The 12,069-nt window shown below is 40.3% G+C and overlaps 1 protein-coding gene across 3 annotated transcripts in view; it reads left to right on the forward strand.

Annotated features, from left to right (window-relative positions):
* Window positions 1-11,162, forward strand: part of TBC1D1 (TBC1 domain family member 1) — a 209,185-nt gene extending 198,023 nt beyond the window's left edge. For all 3 annotated transcript variants that reach the window (XM_075346959.1, XM_075346957.1, XM_075346958.1), the window contains one exon: window positions 2,844-11,162. In XM_075346959.1, the coding sequence (XP_075203074.1) occupies window positions 2,844-3,026 (183 nt within the window). In that variant the 3' untranslated portion in view covers window positions 3,027-11,162. The remainder of the gene's footprint in view (window positions 1-2,843) is intronic.
* The last annotated feature ends 907 nt before the right edge of the window (window positions 11,163-12,069 follow it).

The following is a 12,069-nucleotide window of genomic DNA, read 5'->3' on the forward strand; positions in this document are numbered from 1 at the left end:
CGCAGGAAAACGCAGTGAGCCGCACAGAATTTGCTGCCTGCGTTATTCCCTGCGGGATTTCACGATTAACATTGGAGTCAATGGAGTGAAATCCCGCAGCGATGTGCGGAAAAGAATTGACATGCACTTGTTTTTGCTGCGGGATTCCCGCAGCAAAACATGCAGCTGTCAAATTCCGCCCAGTGCGCACAGGATTTTTTTTCTCCATAGGATTTGCTGGTGATTCACTGCAGAGATGTTATGAACATTTTCTGCAGCGAAACATGCAGCAAATTCGCGGAAAATCCGCGGCAAAATCCGGTAAGTGCGCACAGGGCCTTAACATTCTGATCACTGTATGAAGCCCACTGCCACGTCACGGCGAACCTCTGAGTGGGTCGTTAACTTGTATAAAGTCCTAAAAGGTGCGGCGCCGCCCACCAACCACAGTGACCGCGCACCAGCAGGATAGGTGACCTGGTGCCTCTCAACCCCATGCTGCAAGGCTCATGTTCAGGTATATAAATTTTTGCCTAGTGGCATTAGATCACAGTATGATTTTTGGATGTGCGGTTCAATGTCTTTTTCTACAGTTATTGCATTAAAGGTACCCAGCATTGTCTAAAAATGAAAAAAATAAGCATAGTAAGTTACTAATCACCCAACATTCCTCTACTTGTAGTGATTAGGTTCCCTGACTGACAATAAGCTTCCTGTACTGGCAGGCAAAGGCATGGAACCGCTGCAGCTAATCCGTAACCACAGTGGTGAAGAAGGCATCACTGCAACTGTCAGTGATAGAATAGAGTGATAGCATTTCCATATCACCAGAGCAGGATATACAAAGCTGTCTCTGTACACATTACTCTTGTTGTGCGGAGATGGGGCCACTGCAGGGCTGGACAGATTGTTGATAAGCAGAAGCCGGTTGGAAGTCAGTAACCATGAAGTCATATACGACTGCATAGTAGCTCCGTACTCCAAAATAGTAAAATATTTGAGAAGTGTTACCTTTTTATAATCTTCCCCTCCCTTTTACATAGATTTTCACATTCCTAATACACAGGGTGCAGAATTATTAGGCAAGTTGTATTTTATAGGTTTTTTTTTATTATTAACAACTATGTTCTCAATCAACCCAAAAGACTCATAAATATCAAAGCTTAATATTTTTGTAAGTTGGAGTGTTTTGGGTTTTTTATTAGATTTGGCTATCTTAGGAGGATATCTGTTTGTGCAGGTAACTATTACTGTGCAGCATTGTTAGGCAACTTAATAAAAAACAAATATATTTCCATCTCACTTGTTTATTTCTAAATTTTGTGCAGTTATATTGGTTTACCTGGTGAAAATAAACATTTCTGACATGCAAAAACAAAACCTAAAAAAATTAGTGACCAATATAGCCACTTTTCTTTGATGACACTCAACAGCCCACTATCCATAGATTCTGATATTTGCTTGATCTGTTTATGATCAACATTGCGTACAGTAGCCACCACAGCCTCCAGACACTGTTCCGAGAGGGGTACTGTTTACCCCCCCCCCTGTAGATCTCCCATTTTATGAGGGACCACAGGTTCTCTATGGGGTTCAGGTCAGGGGAACAAGGGGGCAATGTCATTATTTTTTCATCTTTTTAGACCTTTCCTGGCCATCCACACTGTGGAGTAGTTGGATGCATTGTCCTGCATGAAAATCATATTTTCTTGAAAGATACAGACTTCTTCCTGTACCACTTCTTGAAGAAGTTGTCATCCAGAAACTGGCAGTAGCTCTGGGAGTTGAGCTTCACTCCATCCTCAACCCGAAAACGTCCGACAAGTTCATCTTTTATGATACCAGCCCATACCAGTACCCCACCTACACCTTGCTGGCGTCTCAGTCGGAGTGGAGCTCTCTGCCCTTTACTGATCCAGCCTCTGGCTCATTCATCTGGCCCATCAAGAGTCACTCTCATTTCATCAGTCCATAAAACCTTTGAAAAATGAGTCTTAAGATATTTCTTGGCCCAGTCTTGACGTTTTATCTTATGTTTCTTGTTCAAAGGTGGTTGTTTTTCTGCCTTCCTTACCTTGGCCATGTCCCTGAGTATGGCACACCTTGTGCTTCTTGATCCTCCAGTAATGTTGCAGCTCTGAAATATGGCCAAACTGGTGGCAAATGGCATCTTGGCAGCTTCACGCTTGATTTTCCTCAATTCATGGGCAGTTATTTTGCGCCTTTTTTGCCCAACACTCTTCTTGCGACCCTGTTGGCTATTTACCATGAGACGCTTAATTGTTCGGTGATCACGCTTCAAAAGTTTGGCAATTTCAAGACTGCTGCATCCCTCTGCAAGACATCTCACAATTTTGGACTTTTCAGAGTCCGTCAAATCTCTCTTCTGACCCATTTTACCAAAGGAAAGGAAGTTGCCTAATAATTAAGTACACCTTATATAGGGTGTTGATGTCATTACACCACACCCCTCCACATTACAGAGATGCACATCACCTGATTTACTTAATTGGTAGTTGGCTCTCAAGTCTATACAGCTTGGAGTAGGACAACATGTATAAAAAGTATCATGATCAAAATTCTCATTTGCCGAATAATTCTGCACAGTGTATAGGAGATGACGGTTGGTCGTCATAAAGTTCTGTCTTCATGGAATACAGATATTGCCCGTGAATTCACAATTTGGAGAAATAATGATCAGTCCAGCTGGAGAAAGAAGTAGATTTCTCTGATGAAAGCTATTACAAAGTTTTGTGGATTTTTTTTTTGTTTTTTTTTTTCTTATTTGGACATATACTTTTGATTTTGAATGAAGCCTTTTTAAATTATAGATTTGTTTTCTTACATTTTTTATTCCATTTTAGGTATCGAAGGGCAGGATCCAAAGTCTCGAGTCAACGATTGATAACTTGCAGACCAATAAAATAAAATTAAAGCAATCTGTCCGCACCTTAGAGCTGGAGCGATCGGCCTTATTAAATACAATTGAGGAACTGAAAAAACAGATTCAGGAGTCTCCAAAATATCCCTCTTCAGATCAGTCATGATCCTTAAGAACATTTTAGCTCCCACACAGAACTGATTTTACTAGGAACACCCAGGTTCCTCCCTAACCATTGCTCATGTCTCCTGTTGGAAAAAAAGAAACAACCTTCAGATCAGGGGGATCTCGCATCTCAGGAAAAAAAAGAAAAATTCTGACCTGTTCTTTATATTGTTATTTTAACTTTTAATTTTTTTATATATATTCTCACCATTGTGATATTTTATACTTTTAGTTGGTTTTCTGCTCATTCCTGGTTTCTCTTCAATGGTAAACTCCAGAATATTTTACGTAGGTCTAGCAAAGGAAATCACAATTTTAGAAATGGATTTTAAAAATAAACATGTAATATTTTAGGTTTTCACAGTACTATAGAGCAACACATTTTGTAAGAGGCGCTAATATTCAGTAGTTCTTGACATAATGGGTGGATGTTGCAGGAAACCAAAGATTTTTTTTTTTTACTTCGAATGTTCCATAAACTTGTATGCTTAGCGAGTGTCTGCTTCTCCTGTTCCACTGATCTCTTGATCAGTTCGGTGAGGGTAGCGGGTAACACCCCCAAGCGTTAGCACCATAATATTTCCAATGGGGCTTGGTAAAAATGGTAAAACACCTTCTGATTCCCTAAATGTAGATTAATGATGTCCAACTTCTAACTCCCTGGTTGTTGCAAAACTCTATCTCATAGGTGGGACGTGTAGTTTTAGAACTAATGTAGAGCCACGGGTTAGAAGCCAAGATATTGGGTCCATATAACATCCCAGAAGGGCCAGGCATCGGGCATGTCGCCACTCCATTGCTCACCTCCAGACCCAATACTAGTGACTATTTTGCTTCTGACCCAAAGTTACAATGTCAAGTTTTATAGACCGTTTTGATTTAAGCTTCTACTCAAGTTGCTATGTTTATGTAATGTAGAGGATCATTATTAATGGGATAAAAAAAGCACTCCACCTACTTGACCAAAAAGTGAATTGTAACCAGATGAGCGTAGGAACAAATTCATGGCAAATCCTCAAACACTACTTTGGGTTTCAAATTATATATCCTACCATGTCTTTTATAAATATACTGTCTGATGCAAAGGGAGACCCTGATTTACACTTCTATATGGGAAGCCACCTCTGTATGTGAAGCTAATCTGCCTCCATGATGGGCAATCATGAGCACCAGACTGTATAATCTAAAGAACTAGGAGAAGTTAAAGCTGGATATGGATACAGATATAGCATTTTATATACTGTATATACACGATTCAAAGTCTTCATTTTGGTTTCCATGCATTTTATGTAAAGTTGTCTTTTTAAATGTGACATTTCAGTGCTTAAATGTGAAGTGACAGTGTTTAAGCCTCGAAACTCACATTTTTCCATTTACTAGTACGGCAAAGGTCATGTCCCTGCGTTTGATGCAGGCTCACACCCTGAGCCCGCATCTTTCCCTGCATATATCTGCTGATCTGATCAGCCGACATGTGCCTATAACAGTGCCAGCCAGGTGGATCAGAGATCTGTTCCTGGCTGTTAACCAGTTAAGTCCTGCTGTCAGTCTGACAGCGGGATTTAATACTTGCTGGTGGGGAGACTGCCGTTCCTCGCTCACATCAGCAGCCCCGTGACCTGATCAAGTTGTCATAACAGCAACGAGATTATTTCTGCTATACAGAGTGGCGCTGTTGCACTTCGCCATACAGCACAAGTGATTAGATGATCGCAGCTTTAAGTCCCCAAAAGGGACTAGTAAATGAATAAAAAATTAGGGAAAAAACAGTTGTTAAAAAAAAAAAAAAAGCAATCACAATTTGAAATCATCCCCCTTTTGCTCCATTGAAAATGAAACAATAATAAAAAAAATAGATTGGTAAACTGCATAACGGAAAAAATGAATCGCCAGAATTACGTTTTTTTGGTGGGTTTTTTTGGCCATCGCAACATCACAGTAAAACACTGTAAGAGGCGATCAAAATATCAGATCTACCCAAAAATTGATTTAGAAAAACGTCACCTCAGGGTGCAAAAATATAAACCCTAACACCGCCCCAGATCCTGAAAAATGAAAATGTTACAGGTGTTGGAAAATGGTGTCAAAAGCAAATATTTTTTTTTTTTTATTTTTTTTTAACAAATCTCTGAATTTTATTTCACCAATTACATAAGAGATTGCCAGGTGCAAAAGCAGAACTTGTCCAGCAAAAAAAAAAAACAAGCTCTCATGCGGCTAGGTTGACGTAAAAAATAGAAAGGTTATGGCTCTTGGGAAAAAAAGGGAGGAAGAAATGAAAAGAAAAAATGGAAAATTGCTGAGTGATGAAGGGGTTAATTGGGCTCAATATTTACAACTGTATTTTTTTTTTTATTTTTAACCTCTTATTCTAAGGCGTTCTCATTAAATATTGTACTTTTAGCCCAGCTGCGAATACAATTGGTTGATCACTTTTAATTTGTACATTTTACTGTCCTCTTTAAGTAGCTGTAAATATTTCACATTCACACTTGTAATGCCACATTTAAATGGCACAAAATGTATACATTTTCTATAAAAAAAAAATCCTTTTCTCTAGTTCCTTTTGGCAACAAACTATTGAAGTAAACAAGATGGGTCTTGATGGATAAATTTCTTAGTCAGTTTATAGACCAAAATGCCAGGACGTAGCGCGGATCTCCCTACCTGAACTTCATGCCTTGTTTTGAACCTATATATTCAGATTATGAGACCCGCGGACATCCCTAAGATTCTAGCCTCTGTTGAAAAAAAAAAAAATACACAAAATGGCACATAATACACTGAAAAAAAATAAAATACACACCTTCTGAACTTTGCATAGATTTACATGTTCTTAAAGGGAATTTGTCAGCAGGTTTTTGCGACCTCCTGAGAGCAGCATAATGTAGGCAAAAAGATCCTGAATCCAACGATGTATCACTTAGATTACTGGATGCAGCTGTTCTAGCAAAATCAAAGATTTTAGTTTTAGCATGTAGCAGAGCTCAGCAAGCTGCCGCCACCCACACCAGGCTTTCATTGTACATTTCTAAAGCCAGAAGCTGCTAATCACAGAAGGGGGCAGAATCTGACTTGAGCTCATGTGCTCCGGAGTTCACTAATGATAAATCTACGGAAGCTTAAACTAACATTACAGGTAAACAAAAACACACTTTGTGATAAGAGATGTCTGACTGTATTCTGTATATTAACCCTGGCAGCATGCAGTCTTCAGAATACATAGCAAAAACCTGCTGAAAAATTCCATTTAAGCAAACATTATCACCTATGTTGTTGTTATTGGTAAAATGTTTGTTTGTTTTTTTTCTGTTACATTTCTATCCTGGTCCTAGTCTTCATTGTGCTTTTTATCTTCACTGTAGAAATTATACATAGAACAGTTTGATTTCAGCAATGCCTGTAGGCTTGAGATTGGTCAATGTAATATATTAAAAAAATACATGAGTTCGGTTCTTGCATTTGAACAGGTGGTATTCTTATGTGCATTTGTTAAAAGAGAAAAAATTAAGCTAACTTTATTTACATTTTGTACAAATTTCTCACTTTTATTGCAAACCTTTAAAAGAATTTTGGGTTTCTGAATGTGTTGCTATAAATATAGAATAGTTTTAAATGTGCCTTAGACTCCAATATTGGTATGGAAGAAAAGTTCTAATTCCAGTTTTATTCTCCCGTCTTTTCCTAAATCAAACAGGGGACTGAGATGCTGCGTGCGGTCTTGCTCTTTGTAGCATCCCTACAAACTTGGTGGTTTCTGATAATCTTTCTGAATCAATATTATTTTTTTTCTTTGACACTGACCATGAAGAAATGTGGCTCTCCTTACCAGGAGATTTCCATAGTACCTCAGCTACTTAGAGCTGTATGGTCTAAGGGTTTCTTGATGTTGGTAAAATGGAATCTCAGTGGGTTTTTGCTATGTAATCTGATAGCATCACAATGTAGGAGCTGATACACTGATTAAAGTGATGTCACTTAAGGTACCGTCACACATAACGAGATCGCTAGCGAGATCGCAGCTGAGTCACCGTTTTGGTGACGCAGTAGCGATTCCGTTAGCGATCTCGTTATGTGTGACATCTACCAGCGATCAGGCCTCTGCTGTGAGATCTCTAGTCGTTGCAGAATGGTTCAGGCCATTTTCTTCAAAGGCGATGTCCTGCTGGGCAGGACACATCGCTGTGTTTGACACTGTGTGACAGGGTCACAGTGACTGCTGAGATCGTTATACAGGTCGCTTCTGCGACCTGTATTGTTTCTGCATCGCTGGTAAGATTTGACTGTGTGACATCTCACCTGCGACCTCCCAGCGACTTACCTGCGATCCCTATCAGGTCGCATCGTTTTCGGGATCGCTGGTAAGTCGTTGTGTGTGACTGGGCCTATACTGGGCTGCTTGCTGTCCTTTTGTTGCAAACCATTTCCTCTGGTGCAGATTTAGCAGCTAGAATATCAAAAAGTTAATTTCAGTAATTCAATACAAAAAAGGGAAATGCATATATTATATAGTCATTACACACAGTGATCTATTTCAAGTGTTTTATTTCTGTTAATGTTGATGGTTATGGCTTACAGCCAATGAAAACCCAAAAGTTATCTCAGAAAATGGTAATATTTACCAAAAAAAACACCTGCAAAGGCTTCCTAAGCATTTAAAATGGTCCCTTAGTCTGGTTCAGTAGGCTACACATTCATGGGGAAACCATGCTGACTTGACAGATGTCCAGAAGGCAGTCATTGACACACTCCACAAGGAGGGTAGGCCACAAAAGGTCATTGCTGAAGAAGCTGTCTGTTCAGAGGGCTGTATCCAAGCATATTAAAGTAAAGTTAAGTGGAAGGAAAAAGTGTGGTAGAAAAAGGTGCACAAGCAACCAGGATAACAGCCTTGATAGGATTGTTAAAAAAAGGCCATTCAAAAATTTGAGGAGATTCACAAGTAGTGGACGGCTGCTGGAGTCAGTGCTTCAAGAGCCACCACTCACAGACGTATCCAGGACATGGGCTACAAGTGTTGCGTTTCTTGTGTCAAGCCACTCATAATGACCAATAGACAATGCCAGAAGCGTCTTACCTGGGCCAAGGAGAAAAAAAAACTGGACTGTTGCTCAATGGTCCAAGGTGTTTTTTTCAGATGAAAGTAAAGTTTGTATTTCCTTTTGAAAATCGCGGTCCCAGAGTCTGGAGGAAGAGTGGAGAGGCCACAATCCAAGCTGCTTGAGGTTTAGTGGGAAGTTTCCACAATCAGTGATGGTTTGGGGAGCCATGTCATCTGCTGATGTAGGTCCACTGTGTGTTATCATACCAAAGTCGGCACAGCCGTCTACCAGGAAATATGAGAGCACTTCCTGCTTCCCTCTGCTGACAAGCTTTTTGAAGATGGAAATTTAATTTTCCAGTTGAACTTGGCACCTGTCCACACTGCCAAAAGTACCAATACCTGGTTTAATAACCACAGTATCCCTGTGCTTGATTGGTCATCAAACTCACCAGACCTAAAGCCCATAGAGAATCTATGGGGGTATTGTCAGGAGGAAGATGAGACACCAGACCCAACAATGCAGACGACTTGAAGGCTGCTATCAAAGCAACCTGGGCTTCCATAACACCTCAGCAGTGCCACAGGCTGATCGTCTCCATCCCACGCCACATTGATGCAGGAATTCATGCAATAGGAGCCCCGACCAAGTATTGAGGCATTTACTGTACAGACTTCAGTAGGCGTCAACATTTGAGTGTAAAATAATTTTTTTCAGTTGGTCTTATATAATATTCTAATTTTCTGAGATAATGACTTTTGGGTTTTCATTGGCTGTAAGCCACAATTATCAACATTAACAGAAATCAACACATGAAATGGTTCACCCTGTGTGTAATGACTCTATATAATATATGTTTCCCTTTTTGTATTTAACTAAAATTCTGTGGTACTAAATAAATTAACTTTTTGATGTTCTAACTTAAGATGCAGCTGTAACTCCGCACACACCACTGATTGGAAGCTTTCTCTTTACACTACACTGATAAAAAGCTGCCAATCAGTGGTGGGGCTGGGGTTGCACAGAACCGTTGACTAGGAGGCACAAGACACCTAGTCCTGTACTGATGATCTAGTGATAAAACAATGATTTTATTGAAACCACAACGCACAGCTCAGTAAGTGACACATCTTTGCGTCTACATTATACTACTCTCTGATTACATAAAAGGCAATCTGTCATCAGGTTTTTTCTAATTGCCCATCTTCCTACCCCACACTCAGTAGGTCCTGTTTTCGGGAATTTTATTTAGTTTGCTTTTGACTTAACCATGATGTTGATCTAGGTTGATGGTGGTTATCAACAAATTGTTAAGGTCCAGTCACACTAAGCAACTTACCAGCGATCCCAACAACGATAGGGATCGCTGGTAAGTTGCTAGGAGGTTGCTGGTGAGCTGTCACACTGCGACGCTCCAGCGATCCCACCAGCAACCTGACCTGGCAGGGATCGCTGGAGCGTGGCTACACGAGTTGCTGGTGAGCTCACCAGCAACCAGTGACCAGCCCCCAGTCTCCTAGTTACAGCACACATCAGGTTAATTAACCCGATGTGTGCTGCAGCTAAATGTGCACAGAGCAGGGAGCAGCGCACACTGAGCGCTGGCTCCTTGCTCTCCTAGTTACAGCACACATCGGGTTAATTGCCTGATGTGTGCTGCAGCTACATGTGCACAGAGCAGGAGCCGGCAGCACAGGCAGTGAGAGCGGAGGAGTCTGGTATCAAAGGTAAATATCGGGTAACCAAGGACAGGGCTTCCTGGTTACCCGATGTTTACATTAGTTACCAGCCTCAGCAGAAGCCGGCTCCTGCTCACTGCACATTAGTTGTTGCTGTCTCGCTGTCACACACAGCGATCTGTGCTTCACAGCAGGACAGCAACAACTAAAAAATGGCCCAGGACATTCAGCAACAACCAACGACCTCACAGCAGGGGCCAGGTTGTTGCTGGATGTCACACACAGCAACATCGCTAGCAACGTCACAAAAGTTGTTCGTTACCAGCGATGTTGCTAGCGATGTTGCTTAGTGTGACGGGGCCTTTAGTGTCCATATCTTAATGAGTGGCAGTATATTTTGGTGAAATAGGACAACATACGAGTGGCCTAAGCAAGGGTCAAAATTTATACTGCCCCACTGACTATGGACACATCATTGCTGCAGCCCATCACCGTCTTCAATGATCTTGTACCATCACCTTTGGGTCCAGCGGTCTTGTGTGAATAATCGGTATGTATTGCAGGTCAAGTCATCATGATGCACGGGACCACTGGGGTGGAGGATGGCTAAAATGGAAGTCTAAATAATGTATACCAAATTTCTTGAGTTTAACTTTAACTGGTGGGCAACATCTATAAAATTTGGGATTTTCAATTGTGACATTGGGTCAGTGACAATTTGTTTTCTGCTCCTTTTTCTCCTAAGCTTTACAACCTTCTCACCTTCCTGATGTTAGATTGAAATACACCAACATTAACATTTGCCATCCTTGCCACCTGATCTGTGTCCTTGGGGGGTCGTATTCTTTTATTGAAAATACTCATTGTTCATAGTTTTTTTAATTTTTCACCCAGGGCTGGAGACTGGTTTGCTTTCTGCACATTTGATCCGCTTTTGTGGTGGGAACTAATGGTGGGTAACTATTTTAACGATTCTGGAAATTCCGTATGAAAAATTATGTATTTTTTTCCTCCAATGAGGCAATTAGCATTTTACCAGATTTAGTAGATTTTTATTTTTCATTGTTGGAGTAATATTGTTACTATTTAGTAATTGATGTTTTGTAGGCACGAACATGGAATTTATTCTCAAAGAGGTCAAAACCTAGAAACTGAACCTGAAACTTCCAAGGCATTGCAGAATATCCCAAATATCCCAAAGGTGTGGAAACATGGTTAGGCAAAGTAGTGAAAAGAAATTTCCTAATTCCATTTCATTTACTAATATATATATATGTTTTTTTTCTGAGATTCTGAAACTCCCTATAGTCTGGGCTGACTCCATGTATACGTTTTACTTGTACAGTGTTATTTTCTCCGATGTAGTGCATATTATGTATAAAGTAGCACGTGTAAATATATAAAGATTTGTCACCACTGGTGTTCTCATCTTCTTTTCCAAATGTATTTGCTGTATTCCATTGGAGTGTTTTTCTTTTTGTATCGCTGCTTTTTGAAATGCCTGATCCATCAAAATATACCATTAATCTGATCAGTAACGGGGAAAAAAAATCAAAATGCCAGAAATACATTTTTTGGTCACTGTAACATTGCAATGACAGGTGATCAAAACATATCTATACCAAATTGGTTTAATTGAAAACACCAGCACAGGACACAAAATATAAGCCGTCACAGAGCCGGATATCCCAAAAATTAGAATATTACAGATCTCGGAAAATGGTGTCAAAAGAACAGTACAACGTGAATTTTTTTAATTTTCTATTTTTTTCTTTTAATTAAAAAAGCAAAGTTTATTAATCTATTTAAAATACTATTTTAAAACAAGACCGTATAGACACTCATGGTGTCTGTACTGTTTTAATTTTTAATAGTGATTTTAAATGGATTAATTTTGCTGGATTTTGGCTCTGTGCACATGACCCCGGAATTTTGGTCATGCACACCCTGGCTTCAAACTGAAATAGTGCGATTGACCGAAAGTTCCGTATCCTGCGTACTGAGCCGAAATCCAGCGTCGGATGCGATGGCGGTGGAGAGGTGAGTGAGATCATCCTGTGATGCTGCACATTCATTAGCATGTTAGTACACCCCCGTGGGTGTGCTAACATGCTAATTGGGCCGACTAGCAAGGGAAGCACCGCCCAGGGGACTTATCCCTGAGCTCATTAGCATACGATGAAAGATCTTTAGAAATACTTTTCTAAAGATCTCTTTATCTATGCTAGTGTATACAGGGACGGTTAGGCCGGGATTAGCAATATGCACCCAGAACTGCTTGTGGTTCTGGCTGCATATTGGGCCTGACAGGTTCCCTTTAAAA

The sequence above is a fragment of the Anomaloglossus baeobatrachus genome, chromosome 1 (assembly GCF_048569485.1).
Source record: "Anomaloglossus baeobatrachus isolate aAnoBae1 chromosome 1, aAnoBae1.hap1, whole genome shotgun sequence".
NCBI classification, from domain to species: Eukaryota; Metazoa; Chordata; class Amphibia; order Anura; family Aromobatidae; genus Anomaloglossus; species Anomaloglossus baeobatrachus.